Raw genomic sequence first — 23,778 nt, 5'->3', positions numbered from 1 at the left:
TCAAAAATTGCTGTTCCCATTAGTCACTTAGACACAAAAACATGAGAAAATGAAGTCCAGGTTAGAAAATAAAAATACTAGTTGTCCTTTAAGTTTACAAAAGTTTAAAAAATAGAGGTAACTCCCTGTCTTCATATTGTTAAACTGACATGATGTAAGTAATCAGATACATTTAACCACAGTATTACACTAGCCTGTATTTATAAACTATGCCACATGTTAGGAATGAACAGACAGTAGCTATAAGGCCTCAACAGGTTACACCAAAGTGTCACTGTCTCCAGCCTTGTCTTTGGTGATGCTGCCACCATGTGGTGAACAATAAAATAGCACATCCACAAATGTTTTTCAGTCAATAAAGTTAAAAAATATAAAACATTTATTTTTGAACAACTAAAACACAGTATAAAAGACATTTGTAGATTTAAATAGAGAAGAAATCAAGGAATATTATCTCAACTTTTTGCTTGAATTATTGAAAAAACAAACAACATGGATTAATGCAAGCAGCACCATCGTGACTGGTGCTAAACCTATCGGTAAATTCAAACCTAAATAATTTAAAAAAAAGGCTTCCTGGGATCATTGGCAACTCACAGAATAAAATAATACAGAGGATTTGTGCATTTTTACCAGCAGAATTCAGATAGTCCATGCTGTAGGATTACACTCAGGGGATAACACAGTGGAAAAACTACGGACAAGAAGATAATGTCACTTAAATCCCCCCATAAAGTGTGTGCAAGTGCACCAACTTTTAGGCATCTGGTCCAGGTGCTGTGTTGCTGGTAGCAGGCAGAGAGGAACCCCGCAGAAACACCTTTCCACTGTTGTCACTGCTGTTCACAAAGTGGCTCACCAGGCCATAGAGGAGAGGTCTGAAAAGTAACATGTGAAGAAATTATTCTTCAAATTATTTTTTTTATCGCAAAGACTGAGTGAGAGAAAAAGGTCTAAGATCCTACACCAGCAGGTCAGTTTTAATATTGGTACATGCCACCAGTAATGAATCTAACCGTGTTTTTCATTTTTCCCTGATGGCACACAGAGATGAATGGTAGGAAAAGAAACAGTGATATGAAAGCAAAACAAGCCAGACTACATTCCCCGTTGCATCTGCTAAGCCATGAACTAACCCCTCCCCTCGTTCCCCTGAAGAGTAAAGCACAGTTTCACAACACAGATTAAATCATCATGTTTAACCACAGTCATGGTGAGGACGAGGTGAAATTATTAGAACTCTCTAGGTATTTCTCGACAGAGCTATAAAGATGGTGATGACTCGCAGACCTTGTGAAATTACTCTCCAGTAACTGACCATACTTCCAGGAAGTTCTCTAAATCTTTGAACACTGTGTTGGACAACAGACTGTATTGCTCTTACACAGACTTGGAGCTCAGATCCTCTGAAACTTTCAGCTCATTTGCCAGGAACTGTCTGTCCAAGGGAACTTCAGGTTGGCCGGACTCTAAGAAAACAAACAGAGCTGGGTTTAGACGGAGTGAACTTTGCTCTACAATAGTTACTGGTTTAGTTTCGAAAACAGCAGCTGGAATATGACATCTAACTCAGAGTCTATTTTGTCTTTGGCTTCTGTATTGAAAACATTTCTCTACTAAAACTGTTATTGTTTTTATTAATTGAACATACTGTAATCAATCAATCCAATACAGTTCGGAAGGGCATAATCCTAATCCTCATAATCACAGTCTTGGACTACCCTTTTGATTAGATAGAAGAGGTGGGTGAGAGGAGGATGTTAGCCAAGCTGATGACATCAATCATGAACGACACTTCTCACCCCCTGCAGACTGTGAGAGCTTCGAGCAGCTACATCAGCAACACTCACACAGCAAAAAGGAGCACCAGCATTTCAGGTTACATACACCAATCAGCCACAAAATTAAAACCGCTGACAGATGTCGTGAATAACATGATTGATAGGAGACGCTGGGTCCTGGCATTCATGTTGATGCCACCTGACATGCTCCACCCACACAAACACCTTTACAGACCAAGTACACACTGCAAAAACTGCCTAAGAAAGGCCTGAGGAATGTGACAACGACCTCAAGGCCTCAACCTGGCCTCCAAACTCCCCTGATCCCCATCTGATCTATGGTCAGAGCCAAGTCCAATTCAAGGAGGCCATGGACTGGGGGTACGAGGGGTACCAGCACATCCCACAAATGCTTTATCAGATTGGGATCTGGGGAATTTGGAGGCCAGGCGGATGCATTGAGCTCTCTGTCATGTTCCTCTGGCATGTTCCTGCAGTTTTTGGGGTGTGACATGGTGCACTGTCCTGCTGCGGGGAACACTGCCGTTGGGGAGTGCCATTGCCATGAGGGGGTGTACATGGTATGCATTGGTGTTTGCTTGGGTGGAGCACATCAGGTGGCATCCACATGAATGCTTGGACCGAAAGCTCCCAGCAGAACATTGCACTGTAACAAGATGATCAATGATATGCCCTTAACCAGCCACTCCTAAATCAGCAGGTATACACGTACACGTCCATATCCTTATATCCTTTATATTGTGCAACATTTCTACTTTCCTATGGTGCAATAATATGCATCTTACTGTGCAATAATATTTATAGATTTCTGTTTTTCCGGTAAAGTACTGCACACCATCTGTGTGTTACAATTATCCTTTGCAGCTATCAGTCAGTATGTGCATTTTGTGTTAATGTCCCCTCCTGTTTGTGAAGACAGTAGATGTGTTGGGACCTTTATCCTTTCACCCACCTGCTGTCAGTACAGACGCAGTGTATCTGTACTTGTTGAACTCCAGGTACTCCCGGATGAGCTCGTTGATGAGCAGGTTTTCGTGGGACAGCGGCGGACGAGGCTCCCGCTGGTCATCCAGGGCGCTGAACACCTCTGCCCGGATACGAGCCTTCAACTGACCCAGGACACCACGGGACTCCAGCGTTTCCCTCACCGCTAAAATATTCAGGTTTTATTAGATTAAACAGAAGTGATTAACTTACCTTTTGACCAAATAACTAGGAGCTTCCTTGCGTTGTGTTGTGTTAACATACCCCGCTAACTATGGCTCTAATATTTGCCGTATCCCACTCATTAATTCGCTGATTTAGTGTTTCCTTACTTGTTGACAAAGATACAGACAAGCTCAAATGTGATTCAATAACTTATCAGAACCACTACAAACCAGTCTTCAAATCGGGATATATGTGATTATTCAAACTGTCTTCTTCTTAAATGTACTTTACAATTTATTCCTACAACCATACAAGCTAACCTAGCGTTAGCCAGCGTAGCTCACCTTACTAGCTGAATTCTGTTTACTATTGTAAAGCTGGCGAGCTGTGATAAATCCATGAAAAGCTAAAATTGTTTGGCGCCTAGGTTCAAATTATGAATGCCGAATTGAAATTTATACATTAGCAATAGAGTTAGCCTTGGTTCGCTTTGAGGCGTCAACTTGCTGACAACTAGGGCCTCTTAGCTTTCTAAATTGTTGAAATTTTGAATGAAGACTCGTACACAGGAGGGAGTCAAGTTGTTGTGGTGAAACTAACGTTAATTTGGCAAACCAGTGCGAACATCAACGTTACTAACGTGTGCAGTAAAATGATCTGTCGTTTATCTGTTCCAGTTTGATTAAAGACTACAATAAGTGGACGAAATAATGAATGAAAGTGAGCGCTTACCACACTTGAGTTCAGTGATGGTCGCCATTGCAACAAGTGTAAACAAACGACAGTCTGCCGCCGTTCATATCATAGACTTCCGCCATCTAGTGACGGAGTGGTGTAACTACAACGAGCTGCACAAACCTTACACTATGTATGACACACAGTATTAACTATGAAAATGATTTAAATAAATAAATACATAAATAAATGCATAAATAAATAAGTAGAGGAATAAATAAATAATGAAATAAATAGAGTAATACATAATAAATACACAAAATGAAGAAATGTAGTTGTACCATTGTACCATTTATTTATGCATTTATCTATTTTTTTTCCATATTTATTTCAACATTTATCTATTTATTTTTTGTTTTGTTATTATGCATGCATATATTTTTGTGTTTATTCCTTCAATATTTATTTATACCCTTATTATTTTTATTTCTGCATTTATTTTCTCATTTTTTCTTTTACTTATTTATTTCTGTATTTATTTATGTAAGTAATTTTCTCATTCTCCACAATTAATACTACTCATGAGATCAGTGTGATATTTATTAATATTCACATATATTCATTTTAATATTTAAACACTTTTTTTTTTTTAACAAAACCAGCTCAGTGGCCTAGTGGTAGAGTGTCCACCCTGAGCTGGGAGGTCGTGGGTTCGATCCCCGGCTGGGTCATACCAAAGACTTTAAAAATGGGACCCATTGGCACTCAGCATCATGGGTTGGAATTGGGGGGTTAGATCACGACATGATTCCCGAGTGCGGCACCGCTGCTGTTCACTGCTCCCTCAGGGGATGGGTCAAATGCAGAGGACAAATTTCACACACTCAGGTGTGTGACAGTCAGTGGGACTTTAAACTTTAAACTATCCACTAAGCCACCAGGTGCCCAACTCAGACCCTATCTTAAGTGACTAATAGGAACAACAATTTTTGAAATTGGTCTAGTAATGAGAGAGTGCTGCAGCTGCAATGTAAGCATTTGGGGTATTTGTGTACTGTCAGTTTACGTCCAATTAAATGTTTGTTTCTTGCCACTGGCAGGCTCAGACTGTTATGTGTCTGACAACATTATGAAAACAACCCTACATAGTTAGACCTTTATGTTAAAGAGTGAGATCCTTTTTAAATTAAGTTACCTGTTAAGTTAGAGGACTCAAGCCATTGCGATTACAGCATGTAAAGATTCACTGAGCCGGTCAGTGGTCTAGCTGGATGTTCTGGTAGATATATAAATAATTGGCATACACATACACAATTCTAATGCAGGTAATTCATATACATGTTAAATAGCAATGGACCCAGAACTGACACCTGGTGAATCTCAATGCTATCAGCATGGAGAGTGGACTTCAGACCTGCTGAGGGAGTCTTAAGACGTCACTTTGACATCTTTCTGATAAATCTCTATTTTTATTTAAATGTGCTTTTTAAAGAACATGCATACGTGTTAATTGATCTGGCCCCAACAATCATTTCCCAAAACATGAATTCAAGCGTAGTGTAGATTCAAATAAACTTTATTATTCAGCATGATGTATGGAACAAGACAGTACATTGACATTAAAAATGAAAAAATGAACAAGCTTGTTATAAAAAGTATAAATATCATACAATCCTCAGAATCTTAAGGACACTTAACACATTTTGTCACATGACATAAATAAACTATAGGGTATCTCTTACAATGTATTGTCTAAACCAGTAAGACAAAAACAGTAAATGCCTCTTCTCTTTGAAAAGTTCATAGGGTTTTTCTTTGAATCGAGAGTAAAGGTCAACGTGGACTATTTACAGTCTGTCATGTCAGCACCATAACAACAATAATGATTTTTTTCCTTCTCTGCATATGGCCTGAGTCGTGTGGTGGAGGCAGAGACACAATCACAGAGATTTATCACCATTGTTTTGAAGAAGCATTCTCTTCATTCATGGCGGTTTTCACTACCGGCGTCAGGTTAAATCTGACCAGCGAGGACTCTATTGACTTTTTTATGTGTTTACTTTGACAGAAATAAACAACAGCCGCAACATAGTTGGACGATTGCTAATGCGTTGGCTCACTTCAATGTTTTCCTCTTTTTCCCTCTCATATAAAAACTCCAAATTGGCTGCTCAGATTTTGAAGGCAGTGAAAACCTCATTTCCCCTGCGTTTGCCAGGGTGAACCTTTTGAAGGTTAGTGTGTCAGAGTATTTCCTGTCCCAGTTTCTGGGTCAAGAAGAGAAAAATAGACTTCTATCAATTTACAGTTACACAATTGCCTCTTTCTTGGTATACAAGGCTAAAAAAAAGTGAGTAAACATCAACATTAAGCCTGAGACAACATCAAAAAATATGTCATGTGCTTTATAACACTTATAAAAACTACAAAAATAAGATAAGCTCCCATTCAAAAAGAGAATGAAAATCCTTAAGATCTGTGGTACTCTTAGCTTGTAGCTCTTGGCTTTATCCTTTCATGGAAAAAACTGACTCTGCTACGCTATATACATATTTAAAACGTGGAGACTCAACAATCCACTGTAGCTTTCTTTTGAGTGTTCATCATCTGAGTCTTTAGGACAGCATGTCTGTGAGTGTTAATAACAAATAGGGACTGCGTCAGCTGCATCTCTTGAGATTCATCGACAATGCCCCCCATGGAGAGGCATTCTGAGCTGCCACAAAGCTTGAAATGGCCCGATTTAATGTGTGCTGGAGAGCCATACGAAGAAGACGCCACATCTGTACACTTGGACACTGGCTCCGTGGTACGAAGCCCAGCAAAGACTTAGACCAGCCCAGCTTCCCGGCACATTCGGTAGAACTGTCCCCGCTGTGCGATGAGGTTGGCTGGAGAGTCCATCTCAGAGATGAGGCCTCTGTCCATGACGATCACTCTGTGGAGCAGCGAAAGACAAGGAAGACATGTTTTAAATCCAGCACTTTTTATTATACCAGATCTAACACATATACATATCTTCACATATCTTCACTGGCTATATGTAGGATGCAGCACAGGTATGTTTTAATGCACTGATTCCCAACTGGTGGGTCGTGGGTCCATTCCGAATGCTTTTTTTATTCTACTAAATGCTATAAATATCATGCACTTAGCGGACTGTAACGTACCTTGTGTAATCCATAATAGTGTTGAGGCGGTGAGCGACGGTCAGGACGGTGCAGTCCTCAAACTGCGTGCGGATTGTTGACTGGATGAGCGTGTCTGTCTCCAGGTCCACAGCAGCTGTCGCCTCGTCCAAAACCAGGATCTTGGTTTTCCTCAGCAGGGCCCTGGCCAGGCACACCAGCTGGCGCTGACCCAGACTACACAGACAAAGGAGAGGGATAGAATTTTTTATATCCTGAAGCTTTGTGTGGATTTCCCTGTAATAATATATTGGTGACTGACTACGCAAAACAATGGATAAAGCTTTATTTTTATATCTGTGTACCTGAGGTTTTCTCCACCCTCGGAGCATTCATGGTTGAGTTTGTCAGGCAAGTTGGAGACAAAGTTTTTGAGGTGAGCGAGCTCAAGTGACCTCCACACCTCCTCATCGGTGTAGGTGTCAAAGGGGTCGAGATTCATCCGGAGGGAGCCTGAGAACAGCACAGGGTCCTGGGAGAGGCAACAGCAGATGTTATTCATCACCAAACGGTTCAGACTTGTAACAGGATTATTAAAATTTAGACTGGCTCATTTTACATTGGATACGGATCGCAGCTCTTGTAAACAGTTTACGTGATGAAAGCCAGGGCTCAGTTTCCACTGTTACTACTGTCCCACCTGAGGAATGATAGTAATGCGAGATCTGAGGTCATGGAGTCCAATGTCGGCAATGTTGACTCCGTCTATAAAGATCTTTCCCTTTGCTGCCTCTAAGATCCGGAAGATTCCCAGGGCAAGTGAGGACTTCCCCGCTCCCGTCCGACCCACAATTCCAACCTGGAAAAGAGGTTTTTATTTAGAATTTGTGTGTGACACAAAACAGCAATTCAATTTAAGTGATCCAACATTATGCTGGTAAAGACTGTTTATCATACAAGCTGACTCACCCTCTCTCTTTCATGAATATTCAAGGTAATGCCCTTCAGAGCCAACTCAAGGCCTTTACGGTACTGCAGCCCGTATTCCTGGAACTCGATGGTGCCTCTCTGGGGCCAAGCCAGTGGCAAGGAGCTGCCTTCGATGGTCCAACTCGCCTGAACGTGACAATAAGAAAGTGTGAGTACGAAATAAACAGCTCTCTTGTTGTACAGTACTGGATTAATCGTCTTGAGCAGTGATATGTTTATGTGTGTGGGGTGGGGACGCTGACCTCTTTAGCAGTTTCAGCATACTCATTGACTCTCTCCACAGAAACAATGTTGTTTTCCACATCAGTCCAGGCTCTCACAATCCAACTCAGGATTCCAGTCACCTGCAACACCCAGCGCAATGAGGTTTAGTTGAGTTTATTTGCACGTCTATACATAACAACAGTCAGTAAGGATTTAGAAAAGCTGGAACATTGTGCAGGAGAGGTTACAGAAGCCAAAAACAACTTATGATGATACCTCCCCTATTTCTAAACACAAGTTGCATCGTATAGGATTCCATGAAGTGTGTGTGAATAATGAAAATGTAGATTTTGATTGTCAAAGGTTGTAGAGGTTTACCATAAACCTTCTTTACTGCACTGAAAATACATTTGCTGAGCAAAGCATTGCGTTTATATTCGACTTTTTCCAGTTTAACCTCTAATTGCCACATGCAGGCTGTAACTGGAGTCCCACAGCGCGTGTGTGTGAAATTCTTTGATGTTAATAAGTCGGGTATTGGAAAACCTCCAGAAGAGCAAGGGCACACTCAATTTCGGCAGCTTTTTAACCTTTATTGGACTACTGTGGTCTGCTCTTTATGAGTGCACCTGACTGGTGCCTAAATACTGGATATCAATGTGCTATATGTTTTATTACTGGCTGTGGAAATGGCCTTCTATGTACTTCTGCAGACTTTTGCATTGGTTGGTTTTATATATAAATTTCTCTGTGGACTTCTTATCTGTGTAAAAACCAACATTCTGACAATATTATGCAGATGTTGTTCCCCGAGGTCCAACCCAGTGACCAGAGTAAAATGTTTGTATTGTAAGTTTCTGCAAACCAGTGGTACGTTGCATTTGTTGGATATGTTGTTCAACAACACTGTAGTTAACATCTGGTTGAGTTGAGGCACAAAAACCTCTTGGTTATGGTTAGGTAAAGATCATGCTTTGGCTTAAAACACCCAAGTTCAGTGGCTAAGCTGGGAAACACAGTGATGTGTCGGTAAAAAACACATAGGTTTGGTGCACCGTGAAGGGTCCCCGAAATACAACCAGTGTTTTTGGTTTTGAACAGCAATGTGCAGCTTGGCAGGCGTCTCACTTAGGTGTCACGTCATCCACAATCCCCTCCACCTCCCAGTGACAAAAGTCATATACCACGCCACTTTAGGAACGCTAATGTGATTTGTGTTAACTGTGCACATATCCATGGTTTGCAGAAACGTATACTGTAAAGCAAACATTTTTTCTGGCAACTGGGCAGCCAGGTTCGACTAGAACTAGGCAGAAAAGCTTTAAAAACACTGTCTCCTCCTCCTGGAATAAAGTGTAGAAGGACCTTAAACTGTCAGAGCTGATTACTATGGGTGAATTTAAGTTGATTTAAAAGGTTGGAGAAAACAGCACTCTAGGAAATTGTATAACTTTTTTTGTATTGCATTTTAACTGGATGTCGTGTGAGAATGTTTGTGGGCAGAATATCTCACCTGGAGGGAGTGTGACACAGCCAAACCAACGATGCCAGGACTCAGGGTTCCTTTTCCCCACACAGAGAGAATGGCAGCAGCTAAGACCACACCATTACCAATAAACTCCAGATTGACTGCCAACCACCTGCGGATGTAACATCGATTTAGCTGTGGGCAGGCAAGTACCAAAATGTGTCCCCATTACTGAAGCCAGAAGTCATTTTGTGTAACCATGTAACATAAAGCAATCTCAGCAACTCTCTGAACTATGAATCACCGCCATCCCTCATGAAGTGTAACTGATGTATAAATGAAATGAAAGCACATTATAATAATGACATATCATCTCACCGGGTGGCCACAAATCTGGGGAAGTAGGAGGTCTGATTGAAGTCGACCCTCTCATTAGCCTGCAGAATGAACCTGGACTGCTCGCCAAAGGCACGGATGACGCTGGCGCCCTGCACCGTCTCGTTGAAGTGGGTGTAGATGGGTGAGCGGCTCACAGCTTCCAGCCTCCGCAGCTGACAGGATGTGGCGACGTAGAAGCTCTGTAGCCCACAGTGGAAAAGAAAAACGCAGGCTTTAATGAGTAAACCCAAGTGGGAGCGCTGAGGGCTTTCCCATAATTCATAGTGAATGTGTGTTACATCTATGTCAGCACGTGGGGGAACAAAACACAAGTGAATGGCAAAATCAGCAGCGTTGGTTTTGGAGCCTGCAGCTTTCCAATAACACACTGTAATGGAACCCAGCTCTCACTAAGCCACCTTGGACATAAAACTCTCAGAGAAAACATAAAGATCAAAGTGAGTCGTGGTGAGTTGAAATATTGGTGGAAAAACTGTACCTGGACAAAGGCGTAAAGGAAAGCGAGAGGCAGGATGATCGCGGCTGCAAAGGGCGTCGCCATCAGCACAATGATGCAGACCTCCATGAGTTTAAAGACGTAACTCAGCATCATCTTCAAGCCGTCGGGGACCATGCAGTCGATGGCGTCGATCTCTTTGGCGAAGCGGTTGAGCAGGTTCCCGCTGGGTGTGCACTCGAAGAAGGACATGGGAGAGCGCAGCACGTTGACCAGCAGGTCCATGTGCAAGTGGCGGGAGGCGATGATTCCGCAGATGGAGATGGCGACAGTTGTACCAAAGATGGCGATACCTGAAGAGGAGGAGAAGATGTTTGATCAAATCTGTTGAACTTAAAAGGTTCAGTGTGGAGGACTGAGGGGGATATACCAGCAGAAATTCAATATAACATAATAAATATTTACATTTGTTGAGTTTGAGCCATGAGGCTAATTAACTGACCTTGTACGAAGCCCAGTGCGCCAAACACAGTCAGTTTGAGCTCTGCATCAATCTGGGTGCCGTTAACAACAGGGTCGTCAGCCCACATGCTGAGCCAGTAGTTGTAGGCCAACGAGGCGCCCTGCTGGAAAGCGTACAGGAAGACGATGGGAATGATGATGGCCAAGCCGATGGTCTTGAAGTACTTCTTGTACATCGACAACCTCACCTGTTGAAGACAAACACAAAATGTATCAGTCAGTCTCAAGGAATTAGGCAACTTGGTTTGTCTTAGTATCAACAATTTATGTTCACTAAAGCTGCAGTGACTGAAGCCCTATTTCACACCATTAGAGGAAAAAGTCAAAGGCCATTTCAGACTTACCCTTCCCGTGCGGGCCTTGTCAGCCTCAGTTAGCTTGCCCAAGTCCTCTGGTACCTGTTCCTGGTCTGTTTCATTCACAGGCTCCATGTTCTGCAGGTTGGTATTTGTGGTGTCACCCCTGGAGGAGGAGGTCAGAGGTCAGTTTTGTAAAAATTCTTGGGATGCCAAACATCTTTATGACACTTTAAATGTTTGTTTACATACCCAATGAGCTGCTCCTGTGACAGGTCTCTGGAGAATGGCATGAAGTCGACCATGCTGAGACGAGCATTGGACCTCCTGGAACCAGCTACAAGAAAAGAACCGTTTTTAATTGTGATGATTTATTTTTAGGCCGATGATATGATAGAGAAGTCCATCTTAATGCACACACTGAAGTCAGGATGTTTTCATGCACTGCTCGTAGATATACCTATGAAACGTAGTGCACCAGAATTTGTCTATAACCCACGTAATCAGGAAGACTATGAGCATGAAACCAATATGGTAATGGGAGTAAAGAATGAAGTCATGGATGTATAAAGAGAACTGGATACAGCATTTAAGGTGGGCCCCTATGAGATTTGCTTAGTGGTGCATGAAGCCAAAAAAGATCGACTCCTCAGGTGTAAAATCACCCAGATCCTCCACATCACTGGACCCATAGTGTAAGCGCACTAGTGATTTCTGCCAGTCAAAAAAGTGGTTTTGGGCCCAATGGCATCATGTGGCGGACTTGGAAGTTATAATTCTACTGCTTGGCCAAAAAAAATTGAGTCATGTAAGGAGGTAGATAGCGTTGGTCGATGGGTCAAACAAACACAGGACCTACCCGAGGAGACAGGTGTTTGTGTCCCATGTGAAATCTAGTGAACTTTGAGGTATTATCAGGTATGCTGTGTCTTTTCCTAAACCTCACCTAACTTACTTAACTTTACTTGCCTAAACCTAACCAATGTAACTTTACATTGAGTAACTTCATGTTCAGTATGTAACATAACGAGCCATTGGTGGGGCACTAATTTGTTAGATGCCATACGAACCGTTGTATAGGATACATTTCTGAAGTTTATTTGTACTGCATTGTTTCTCACCTCTCTGAATGGCGCTCTCTTTTCTCTCTGTGCTGGCAAAAGTGTGAATGAAGTCGGCAAAGGCGCCATGGCGGCTGAGGAGCTCCTGGTAGGAGCCGCTCTCTGTGATTTCTCCGTCTCCCAGGACGATGATGAGGTCAGCCTGTGGCAGGAAGCTCATCCCATGGGTCACTAGGATGCGGGTCTGTACAGCAAGCCACACACGACAGAAAATAGCATGTAAGCACAATCCAACACTAAATTGAGGCTTTCTTGAAAACAAAGGTGTCAGCAAAGTGGTGGTTTCCACAATATGATAACAATAGTGCAGGCCATGTGTTTGGTGTAGGTATTGTAAAACCATGTTTTGACTCTTTGCAGCTGAATTGGATTTTGGTTTTGTTAAATATATTACCTTGTCTCTAAGGACTCCTTTTGGTCCAATGACTTTGTCAAAGATGTGTTGACCCACATGTGCATCAACTGCAGACAGAGGATCATCCATGAGGTATACATCAGCCTTTCTGTAGACAGCTCTGGCCAGGCTCACCCTCTGCTTCTGCCCACCTGAGAGGTTCAGTCCCTGCATGGATGCAGTTATTCAAAAGGTTAGATAAAACTCACTGAATTTAGAGATTTATTTAAAGGAACAGTGTGTAAGATTTACAGGGATTTAGTGGCATCTAGCAATGAGTGCTACAAATTGCAACCAGCTGAAACTTCTCCTGAGCTGAATTATCTGCATAGGTCTCTTCTTCACTAAAACAAACAGACCCAGAGATGTAAACAGGAGAAAACAAAGAATAAAGCATTTCTATGTTACAAATCAGTTTCTCTGACGCTGTACTGCATGTCGGAGATGGGCTACTATCCCAGCACTTGCTAATGAATGCTCACCTTTTTTGTCTGAGAACTTAGATCCAGACATTCAGGAGGTTTTTACTGGGAGCTGAATTATCCACAGTGGTCTCCTCCTCTCCAAAACAAACAGACCCGTTGACCAGTAAAACCACTGAATAAAGCAGTTTCACTTTAGAAAACATGCTTTCTGCCAATATATCCCCCTAAATCCTCCACACTGCACTTTAAATCACCATTTCTCCATTTCCATATATACCTTCTCTCCAATTTCTGTAGCATCTCCGGCAGGTAGGATGTCCAGGTCGGGCAGCAGTGCACAGGCCTCCAGCACTCGATTGTACCATGTCTTCAGTTTCTCTCGGCCGAATATGATGTTGTCCTGAACTGTGGCGTTCTGGATCCAGGCTTGCTGGGGCACATAGGCCACAGAGCCCTGCGGAGACAGATGTCAGAAGAAAGAGTCAGTATTTATTAAACGAAACCCACAACTAGGAATAGAACTTGCACATGGGGCATGAGCTCAATACCTTAACAGCGACATGGCCGCTTCTTTTCTCTGTTTCACCGAGCATGGCGGACAACAAAGAAGACTTTCCACTGCCCACATGCCCGACCACAGCGACCAGGGCACCTCGTGGCACATGGATACTGATCCTGTCAACAAAGAAAGACCTTGTCCTGTAAGTCTCTCTTTGTTTTAACTGTAGATCAAGTCATTTGTTTTTATTCTTTTTGTAATAACTCGTACCTTTTAAGACATGGAGGGCCCTCTGCAGACCAGCTGAAAGTGCCGTTTTCTATCACCACGTCTTCTCCATCTAAACAAGGAAAAACAGTTGAGTAAAATGAACAAAACCTGCAATAAACGCTGAGGACGGGACGTGTTCTTCCAACCTGAGCCACAAACAAACTTTCAAAACAAAAATTCCCCCTTGAAGTTACTCGTCAGAGCGCAGTCTGGGCGTAATTACAAGTGAATTTGCTTAATCATACAAATTACAGAGCTGTTGCTTTTTCACAAGCTGTCTTAGGAAGTGTTGACAGATTACAGACAGAGGAGGACTGCAGTATTTTTTTTTATTCTCTATGAATCATATGTCTGAATTCATGCTGTGATTTACGTTCAACCACTAAATGGGAACATCCTATAATTACCCTGTCTACCAGTCAGCCCGGGACCCAGGAAGTGACAGTGCACATGATCCATACAAGGCTGTGGTGCTCCACAGATATAAACAACAAAATCCTGCGGGCTGCTCGTATTGATCATGGCAGCCTGTGATTTCAGGCAGTATGGGGAACAAATTTTTTAAAATTGGTGAAATAAAACAGCGCAGAAAGTTAAAGCTCAAACAAGGGTGGGGCTCTTACCAGAACTCACTGGAGCCTTGGAGACATTGTCCAGTTTCAGTTCCTCTGAGCACAGGTACTTTCCCAGACGTCTCAGCGAAACCATAGCCTGAAACAGAGCCAGCGGTTAGACCTACAGCCATCATATGGGAGAGTTATTATAGTTCTGTATTTTTCATTTCATTTCGTTTGTAATTTTTGTTTTCGAGTTCAGCTAGTTTTCAGAGTGGTTTTGCTCATTTCCCTTGAGTTGTTTTAGTTTTAGTTCAGTTTGTTATTATTTTCAGTTTTAGTGGTAGTTTTTTTTACTTTAATTTGGGGGGTATTTGTCAGGGGCAAGGTTTATAAAGGTAAGAACCATGGACTATATAAACCAATAGATGTAGCCACGGTGATGTCACCCACTGGTTTGTGGACTGTGGTTTTGAAGCCTTGTGTTTGGCATTTCGGCCGTCCCCATGTTGGTGTTTTGGAGTCAGAAGTGACCATGTTTTGGACAAAGAGGGTGGAGCTGTGGAGGAGCAAGGGGGGAGGCTGACCCAAAGACTGTTGACACCTCACAGACAGCTATCAATAAAATAAAAATATGAGTAATTTTAAGCCTTAACAAAATGTTAACGTGTGAGTTATGTAGAGTTGTCTATAGTTGTCTTGAATGTTGAAATTTGCTATAAAGACCAAACCATTTTTGTTTTTACCAGGCTGTAAACATGTTTATTTATGCTGTACAGTTGGGCTTGTAAACATGGGTGTCTATGGGGATTGATCCTCAAGTGGCCGTTCAAAGAACTGCAGTTTTTGGTATTTCCATTTTGGCTTCGTACAGAGTGTAGGATTTAGTGGCATCAAGCAGTGAGGTTGCAGAACTGAAACCTCTCCCATGTGCCAAGCGTGTAGGAGAACTACAGTGGCCAATGCAGAAATGCAAATGGCCAGCCAGTGTTTGATTTGTCCGTTCTGGGCTACTGTAAAAACAACATGGTGGACTCCGCGGAGGAGGACCTGCTCCGTATGTGGATATAAACAGCTCATTCTAAGGTAAAAAACCCCATGATGTTTCTTATTCTAAGGTGATTATAAACTAATAAAAACATAGTTATGAATATTATTTAGCATTTATGCCAACAGTTGCCCCTAAATCCTACACACTGGACCTTTAATACCCTTGGTATTAAACCACAGGTGGAAAAAAACAACTTAATCACAGGTATTAAATTAAAATGTCCCCTACCTGCATAGTCGTGCTTATGGCAAATGGCAGCTGACTGAGTGGGGTCTTCAGGATGTTGATCAGCGCCATTGAGACGAAAACCTTCTGTGCATCCAGGACGTTCCTGTCATCGAGCATCACGTAGACTCCAAACATGGCGAAGGCAATCTTGGGTGGAAAAAAAGATGTTAAATGTTACCTTTACAGGCAAAAACTTGTGCGATCTTTGAAGACACAATTTAGAGGATAAGGCTGGTATTATTCTAAATTTCTCTAATTGTCAATATATCCCAAGAAAAGAGCAAAACTAACAGTAATGCATTAGTCTGTCTCTCAGCAGTCTCTTGACTTCCCCACCCTGTCTGAGGCACTCAGCCCCGAGCCTTACAGAAGATATGAATCTTTAAAGACAGGTCACAAATATATAATTTCATGCTTTGCTTCATTTTTTGCCACGCTAGCAGCACGGCTCTTTAATTTGTCCGAGGCTTTTTTTTCCTATACTGTGATGTTGAAGGGTAGCTCCTGCATCTTTCAACTTGGACTCTACTTTCCCAGTTTTTGTGTCGAAGTGACTAACAACAGCTTTTGACACTAGTCTGGTGTTGAGAGAGAGGGCTGCAGCCAGCAGCCGGGCATTATGGGACATTGCGCTCCCTCACTTTATATCCATTGAAAGTGGTTATTTTTTTGCCAAAGTCAGGCTCAGATTCCGGTCTGTTCATTGTTGTGGCTAAGTCTCATTTCTCAAGGAGAAGTCTCGTTTTGTAATCTCATGAGATATCACTTGCAGGAAGACAATGCTGCAACACTGAAAACCTTTTAGATAACGTTAAACTACGCTTCCTGTACTCCAACTCAACACAATATTGCCTCTCACTCACGTTTCCAGTGTTGCCTTCCTGAAATATGTCACGAAAGCCACACGAGAGTCACAAAAATTAAAATAATAGGGTCCAGGTTGAAAAATGCAGAAGTTACCCCTTAATTGGACTTGTACAAAACTCTTCACACTAAACACTGTAAGCTGGGCTTTGCATGTAGGCTTTTTGTTAGTGGCTCTTTTAGTCGATTGCCCTTACCAGGAAAGAGGAGGAGTTGAAGGATGCGATAGAGATGGAATAAAGGATCTGAGACTTCTTCAGGGCTTTGAGCTCTTTTTCTCTGTGGCCCAAAACCTGCTCCAGGAAGGCCTTCTCCCAGGCGTAGAACTTCAGGATCTTTATCCCATTCAGGATCTCATTCATCAGTCTGATGCGGCCATCCATGAACTTCATTTGAATCTCCTGTTGACCAGACAAAGAGGTTTTACTGTCAGAAAAATAAACTCTCCAGAGCTGAAACTGTGGTACGGTGGAAAGACAATTACCAGACCAAAGCAAATACATGCATTTGTGAACATGGGTTTGTCTGCCCTCATTACAGCTGTAGTAGTTTTCCTGAACATCATAGAACTTGTTTAATTCTGTAAGAATTTATTGCTTGTTACATTTTGGTGATTTTTACAACACGGAAACAACAAAGGGCCAGGAATGTGGTCACTGCATTCAAGACCAAGTTCGATTAAATTGGCATCCAAATTTACAGAACCGTCTGTTGTTTTTCCAAAGAAATGAAAAATGATGTCCTCCTACTGCCCACCCTTTCCTTTCATTGTTTTTCAAACACGTTATATGGGGCAGACATCAAAAGGACAAGAGAGAATGTATCATCCAGGCCAAACACCCACGCGGCTCTTCAGCCACTATCTAAACCAGCTGTGGCATCCCTGACCTAACATGCCAGATGTCAGGGCTACTGGAGCGAATGTGTGAAGGATTCCTGTAAGTGCTTTTTTACCTGCAGCTTGCTTCTTTTCTTTGCTATGAATCCGTTGAGTGGAAAAATGAGAATGACAGTGGCGATTCCTGCCAAAGCCGAAGGCCCGAGATGCTGAATAAAACAAAGAATGAAACGGTGTTAGACTCCTTTCAGTTAAAAAGCAGTCACGCAAGAATGAGTGCCATTGTGAAAAACATTTCGACGTACCTGCCAGAGGAAGAAGAGACAAAGAGCAATTTCAATAGGAGCCAGCCAGACAGCGTTGAAGTACACCACAAAGTCCATGAGCTTCTGAGTGTCTGCCGAGACCAGATTGACAATCTCGCCCACAGTGCAAGTCCTCCTGGCAGAGCTGTTTATCACCAAAGACTGGATTGACAACAAAAGAGACAAAGACATTTTAGCTCTCGGTTGTCCAATATAAATTTACACCCTCGTAAAGATTTCAGACGATCATCCATCTTAGGTAAAAGCTGTTCATCATACGCTGTTTTCCTGTCTGGAAAGAGAGACCGCTTTTGTTTTTGCCATTTAAAACGTAATTTATGTGGTGTCTAGAGGTTAGTGGCTACATGTCCATGGATTTACCCACCTTCCTGTAAACCAAGCCCATAACAGCTGTCTTCACCCTCATCCCCACTGTGAAGCAAGTGTACATGTACTGATGGTTGAAGAGGGACTGGAGACAGGACAGCAGGAACATCAGGGTGGCGTAGAAGTAGCCTTTCCAGAGCGGTGCGTCTTCGTCTCTCATGAAACCCAGAAGAAGACTGTGGAGGAAGAGAAGTAGAAGATCAATGCGGATGTTTAGTAGTTTGGACGTTTTTAACGGTGAGTACTGCAGATTGCAACTGGCTGAAACCCCTCCTGGTTAGAATTCCTTCAGTGTTAATTGTTCAGGAGGTTTTTACCAGGAGCCGAATTATCCACAGAGGTCTCTTCCTCTCCGAAACAAACGGACCAGGTGATTTAAACTGGTTAAAACACTGAATAAACCAGTTTCATGTCGAAAAAGTCTATTTTTTAAGCTGCTCATCGCGGAGGGGCTGCTAACTACTGTGGCTGACATGAATGGCCAGATCTAGAGTCAGTGTTTGGTTGATCCAATCTGGGCTACCGGAGAAACATAGTGGTGCAACATGGCAATCTTTGTAGACGAGGACCTGCTCCGTATGTAGATATAAACGCCTTCAAAGGTAACAAAAAGACAACGATTCTTGTTTTCAGGTGATTATACACTTAAAAAAACATACTTATTTTATTATTTTCCATAGCAGCCAGTATATCCCCCTAAATCCTACACAGTGAACCTTTTTCAGGTCATGTTTACACTGCATCAAAACCATATTTCAGTGCATGAATTTCCCTGGAAAGTAATGAATGAAACAAATCAGCGCAGACAGCTTTTACCCTGTCAACATGATTTTTTTTACTGTGTTTTTTCATTCACTGTGGTATTATGGGACTTTCATTGTGCTCCTTAAACCAATGGCCGTGAGCGCTGCTGTGGCTGCTGGCTGACTGGTGCGCACAAAGTAGTTCAAGTTGCACAACAGTGCTCAGCTTGTGGCCGGGCTGCCCTCACACTTGGCCAGCGGCTCCCTTATTGTGGCCCGGCAGCATTTCTGCCATTTAGAGCCTCCTCTCCTTCTCCGCCTGTCCTCTTTAGTGGAGCACAGAGGCCCTGTGGTCTCGTCTACTTTTCCTGCTCACAGCTCCATGACCGTAATTAACACTTCCACTGATTCTGTGCTGTGCATCAACAACAACATTCCAGTCTGGCTAGTGGGATTGTGTGGCGGGTGGCGGGTCAGCCATGACCTGTTTTCACTGCTGCCAGCTTCTGTTGTTGTTCGGTTGTCTGAGTCACAAATCATTGAAAACGGGACAATGAAGGTGATATCTGAGGTGATTACCAAGGAGTTGTTGACACAGTAACATATATCTTCACTGTGGTATTTTTTGTTTTGCCTCAATCTGCTAAACCCATGTTTCTTTAAATGATCATACCAGGAAAATCTAATCTCTTTCATTTAAATGCCTAAGTTGAATTGGACTGTTCATCCCCCAAACCCACAATAAAACCTATTTTTACTCTCGCCTGGACTGCAGTCCATCCAGGTAATTTGAGCTGAGGTTTGGGAATATTGGCTGCAGCTTTTCTTAATACAGTGCATTCAATGCCATTGGTTTGTGGGACTCCGAGCACTGAAAAAGTTATATTTAAAAAAACTCAACAACAACATCTCTTTCCAGATATAATGACATGGTTACCTGCGCTAGCAAACTTCTTATGAGCGGTTTTATTGAGAACTTGTTTATCAAAGCACAACTGCCTGATCTCTATCTCTATGCAGAATGAACAAACTCTGCGTAAGAACTTTTGTGGATTATCTTGTTATTTTGGCCGCTGTCTGCACCACAAACCAAATACCCCGGAGCTTCATGGTATTGGGTCGAGGTACAGCTAATATCTCCAAACACTGGCAAATTACACCACAGCTATTTATTGCCAGATTGCACTCACAGTGAGAGCATATTTCAGTTTTGGTGCACTTTTCCTGTAAGTCTTACCTGAGCACCTGGGGGATGGCGAACATGAAGGCATCGTGGAAGATGATACACAGAGTACCAGTCAGAAAGTATGGACCGAACTTGCGTGCCAGTGTCCTGAGCAGGAAGAAGCCAGAGCTCTGCTCCTTCTGCAACTTCCTGAGGAGCTGGGCCTGGTCTGGCAGTCTGCTCCCCAACGCCACGCCCGACGCTAAGGCCTTCTCCTGCCTGCCAGAGGGAGAGAACGCACGCAGTCACACATCTGTGTCAGAGATGCCCCAACATGATGCTGGCGCCTTTTAAGTCTTTAATGTAAAACAGACTGTAAAAAATAAACCCTGTTGTTATTCGTATCATCACTGATGGACTCAAGAATTCACCAGCAGTAAAAAGCATTATACACTGACATAATTATTGGACTTAACGAGGGACCTTCAAAGCGCTGGATCACGTTAACAAGCTATGGCACCGGGCTCTTTTCTTCACATTATGGTACTGTCCTCAAGGGACTCTTTTGGATCTATTTTTAGCCCAAAATGCCTCTGTCGATGAGACATCCAGAATTTCAATTTACCGCAATCATGGCTAAGTCATGCTCTGCTTGGGTCATTAATTCAGCCAGCACCATGCTGACGTTTGACCACAATGCAATAAAATGGAGCCGAACCTTTGGCTGTTAATCTGTGAAAATAGCGAGACAATATATGGTGAATCACAGGCCTGTGTCAAAATAGCAGGCCATATGTGCACATCCTGCACGTGTCTTTTCTCTTTGAAGATTAGTCTTCTGCTGTGTGATTCTTCACGCTACAACTAATGTCTGATAAACAGAAGATTAGGCAGCCAATCACAGGGCTCAGTCAAGGGGCAGATGTTATCCATAAGGGTCATTTTACTCATCATGAGGGGTATTACACATCATTTAAAAACAAGATGTGTACTCCATATTATATCTCCTGTGGCTCTAAATTCGGCTTTCTAAAGTCTAAAATAACCTGGGTGATGTCATTAGGGTTATGATGTCATCAGGATTATTTTGGTTTGGGCTTAAAGACTAAAAATTTGTAGCATTAAGTTTGCATTACAGACTGGGGACATGGAGTTTGAAAGACTTAAGTGTTAACAAGGCAGGGAGGGTCCGACCAAACAATGCTATTTGTTGCATTATGGGAAATGTAGTGTTCTGAGTACAGCCTGACAGAGCAGTTTACACTGTGCACTCTTAGTGTTGTTTAAAGGGACTGTTCAATCAATCTAGACTGTTTTGGTGTGACCCGGTTACTCAAGATAATCCACAGACCTTGTTGTGAGCAGTTTCATGTAGGAACTATTTGCTATCTACCAAACTACAACCCCAACCATATCACCACACAGACATAAGTGTGCATCTAATGCTAGTGCAGCTGAGGAGGACACCACTAATGTTCACATCTTGCATCGTCACTAGCACAAGCCTCTCATCCATGAGTAGATGCACTTTTCCCCTCTGCACGATGGTATGGTTGGCAGGTGTAGTGTGGTAGAAAAATAGTTCCCACATGTAACTGCTCAGATCAAGGTCTGTGGAGTGTCTTGAGTAACTGGGTCATGATTTCTGGGAAGAGACATTGCTGCTGAGTTTTTCAAATGTACTATTTTGGTGTTTTGAACACCACAAACCCAGTGTCATCTAGTTCCATTATACTCGAGAGAAGGCAGACATCTCTACACTCTGCGACTCACACCAAAACAATCTAGACTGATAAATAACACCACAGGTAAGAGGGAAAATGTGTATTTTTGATTTTTGGACAAACTGCCCTTTAAGCTGTCTTTTGTGAGTCTCCCACTTTAATGAAAGTACAACACTAAACTCCCCGGGGGTTCCCCTTTAAACTATCAAACATCAATTATCAGACGTTCTCACTTTTGAAGTTTGGCACATTCGTCTGTCCAGTCCTCTTCCAGCTCAGAGATGATCTTCCGTGACGTGTCTTCCTCCCTGAGGGTCCACAGGTCCTCTGCTGCCAGCGGTGTGCGATATCCTTTCACAACAAGCCTGAGGAGGTGGCGAGGAGATGATTCACTCACATAATCGTCAACAAAACACACATATTATTGTAAACAAGTACAAACTGTTGCTGGAGTGAGTCAGCCGAAGCCAAAAAATGATGGGGTTTTGAAGAACCATCTTACCCAGTGAACCACCAGAAGAGGATCTTTGACAGGAAAGAGGCATCTTTCACGGGACAGGGATTCTGCAACAGATTAGAGACCAGACTCACTGTTGTTTTCGCAGTAAATCTCGTCCCACTTAAAGGATTTCATGGACACACACACAGCTTCACAGAGGCATTCGGTTGACAGTTGAATAGTGCACTTGTGAAGAGTGTGTTTAATGATGTTAATGTGTGTACAGTCAGGGGGTCTATTGTGGGGAGCAGAGGCCATGAACTCCCACTGGACAGCATAAATAGCGTTCAGTGTTAGCGCATGGTGGAGATGACGTTTTGAGGTCTAGCGCAGACAGAGCGGAAATGTGTCATCACAAACTGTCCAACAAGTGCATACACACACACACACACACACACACACACACACACACACACACACACACACACACATTCAGACACACAGAAAGTTTGGCTCCTTTCACGCATACTTTACGGCATCTCTCCACCCTGCCACCCCCTCACCCGGGTGTTTGCTCTCTTCATTACCAGTGCTCTTGCTCTTTGTCTCCTCACTTCCTCTCTTCCTGTGAGTAACTCTAACCAGAGCGTGGGGCGGAGAGGAGGAGGAGGTGGAGGAAGACAAGGAGGACACACCAAGAAGCAACCAATGGGTGTGTCCACCACGCCAGACTGCGGCTTCTGCACCCTCAGCCTCCTCACCGCCGGCCAAGAGTTTCTTAGGGACTTTTCCAGCTATTTTGATTGTTTATCACCGGGGAAATATTACGTCACACGTCTGTTTGATTGATTGGAAGCTAATTTTCATTCACCTGTCATCTTCCCTGAGTCAACATGCCATTTCGAGCTTGACAAGGTGTTGTCAGGCTCATGTTTGATGGCACAGTGAGATCTGTATTAAGTAATGCCTGTGCTGTTGTGTGGTCATGGACTCTAAGCAGCGGTTGTGATGTTATCCAACACTAAAGTGAGTCGCGTTGATGGTATGCCGGAGAACAACGACAAACACACATTCACACTCCCCTCATAGGAAGCCAAGGCGGTGAAGTGAGAGTGGAAGGAGGGAGGGAGGTGAATCACATCATTTCCTCCAAAAGGGAAAAATGTCTTGACAACAAAAGTTTAAAACCACAAGATAGCTGCTCAGGCGTTTTCTTTCCTGGGTATTGGACTTTTTTGAACGGAAGTGGGATACATTCTCCTTGGCCTACCTTTTCCAAGACGGTTTTTCCCTCTGGAGGCTGGTCAGCAAAACAGCACAGGAAGAGCTGGGCCAGTTGGATTGTGAAGTAGGAGAAGAAGGCGAGGTATCGCACAATATCGGAGGCAATGCCCTGTGGAGTAAGAAAGCACAGATTAAGGAGGCTGCGAAAAACACTAGTCTTTCAGTCAGGGTTCCTTCAGTTTATTTGTTTTAAGCTATTCCAGACAAGTTTCGTAAGGCAGACTTTTATTTTAAACCATGCGCACAATTAATTGGCTCTGTGGCAGAGCATATGCCACAGAAAAATAACATTGTTCTTCAATAAAGACATAAGGTTTTCAACAGGATCACAATGTTTTGGTTGTTTCATCTCTTTCAACATATCTTAACAAATCAAACAACATCCTGTGGTTTGCAGCCGCATTTATCTTCTTTGCGG

General features: G+C 42.8%; 2 protein-coding genes and 2 long non-coding RNA genes across 5 annotated transcripts in view; 2 read left to right on the top strand and 2 right to left on the bottom strand.

The window, feature by feature from the left end:
* Positions 1-356: 356 nt before the first annotated feature.
* On the bottom strand, positions 357-3,752 carry cep20 (centrosomal protein 20). Its single transcript, XM_049571327.1, has 4 exons — positions 3,684-3,752; positions 2,755-2,952; positions 1,385-1,469; positions 357-878 (listed from the first exon to the last, which is right to left on the bottom strand). The coding sequence occupies exons 1-4, from the start codon at positions 3,709-3,711 to the stop codon at positions 758-760; spliced, it is 432 nt and encodes a 143-aa protein (XP_049427284.1). The 5' UTR covers positions 3,712-3,752; the 3' UTR covers positions 357-757.
* Positions 3,753-6,254: 2,502 nt separating this feature from the next.
* Positions 6,255-23,778, bottom strand: part of abcc6a (ATP-binding cassette, sub-family C (CFTR/MRP), member 6a) — a 34,424-nt gene continuing 16,900 nt past the window's right edge. The window contains exons 5-31 of one of the 2 annotated variants that reach the window (XM_049571650.1): positions 23,347-23,469; positions 22,140-22,201; positions 21,871-22,002; positions 19,986-20,192; positions 18,004-18,181; positions 17,619-17,780; positions 17,430-17,522; positions 16,673-16,876; positions 15,612-15,758; positions 14,402-14,489; positions 13,779-13,848; positions 13,558-13,684; positions 13,287-13,463; positions 12,585-12,752; positions 12,191-12,374; positions 11,322-11,406; positions 11,118-11,235; positions 10,754-10,961; positions 10,294-10,604; positions 9,795-9,994; positions 9,462-9,588; positions 7,987-8,088; positions 7,724-7,870; positions 7,455-7,613; positions 7,120-7,286; positions 6,797-6,991; positions 6,255-6,564 (exon numbers count right to left, since the gene is read on the bottom strand). In XM_049571650.1, coding sequence (XP_049427607.1) covers positions 6,456-6,564; positions 6,797-6,991; positions 7,120-7,286; positions 7,455-7,613; positions 7,724-7,870; positions 7,987-8,088; positions 9,462-9,588; positions 9,795-9,994; positions 10,294-10,604; positions 10,754-10,961; positions 11,118-11,235; positions 11,322-11,406; positions 12,191-12,374; positions 12,585-12,752; positions 13,287-13,463; positions 13,558-13,684; positions 13,779-13,848; positions 14,402-14,489; positions 15,612-15,758; positions 16,673-16,876; positions 17,430-17,522; positions 17,619-17,780; positions 18,004-18,181; positions 19,986-20,192; positions 21,871-22,002; positions 22,140-22,201; positions 23,347-23,469 — 4,050 coding nt within the window. In that variant the 3' untranslated portion in view covers positions 6,255-6,455. Of the gene's footprint in view, positions 6,565-6,796; positions 6,992-7,119; positions 7,287-7,454; positions 7,614-7,723; positions 7,871-7,986; positions 8,089-9,461; positions 9,589-9,794; positions 9,995-10,293; positions 10,605-10,753; positions 10,962-11,117; positions 11,236-11,321; positions 11,407-12,190; positions 12,375-12,584; positions 12,753-13,286; positions 13,464-13,557; positions 13,685-13,778; positions 13,849-14,401; positions 14,490-15,611; positions 15,759-16,672; positions 16,877-17,429; positions 17,523-17,618; positions 17,781-18,003; positions 18,182-19,985; positions 20,193-21,870; positions 22,003-22,139; positions 22,202-22,639; positions 22,678-23,346; positions 23,470-23,778 lie in introns of those variants that run through there. The other variant, XM_049571651.1, reaches the window with a different exon arrangement.
* LOC125885850 (uncharacterized) lies at positions 7,573-9,791 on the top strand. The gene is made up of 3 exons (XR_007448945.1): positions 7,573-7,624; positions 7,749-7,892; positions 9,527-9,791. It is a non-coding gene; the product is annotated as an uncharacterized LOC125885850 (long non-coding RNA).
* LOC125885851 (uncharacterized) lies at positions 12,320-13,393 on the top strand. The gene is made up of 3 exons (XR_007448946.1): positions 12,320-12,409; positions 12,659-12,777; positions 13,307-13,393. It is a non-coding gene; the product is annotated as an uncharacterized LOC125885851 (long non-coding RNA).

Source organism: Epinephelus fuscoguttatus, linkage group LG3, assembly GCF_011397635.1.
Source record: "Epinephelus fuscoguttatus linkage group LG3, E.fuscoguttatus.final_Chr_v1".
Classification (NCBI taxonomy): domain Eukaryota; kingdom Metazoa; phylum Chordata; class Actinopteri; order Perciformes; family Serranidae; genus Epinephelus; species Epinephelus fuscoguttatus.
Note: the sequence above shows the minus strand (reverse complement) of the source record. Positions and strands in the feature narration are given on the sequence as shown.

What these genes read in the sequence shown, in the direction of transcription:
- cep20 (XM_049571327.1), bottom strand. Translation starts at nt 3,711, where the DNA reads ATGGCGACCATCACTGAACTCAAGTGTG. An exon ending in TGCGTCTGTACTGACAGCAG is followed by an intron (nt 1,470 to 2,754) that starts GTGGGTGAAAGG and finishes TTGTTTTCTTAG; the next exon opens with AGTCCGGCCAACCTGAAGTT. An exon ending in GATCTGAGCTCCAAGTCTGT is followed by an intron (nt 879 to 1,384) that starts GTAAGAGCAATA and finishes GTTACTTTTCAG; the next exon opens with ACCTCTCCTCTATGGCCTGG.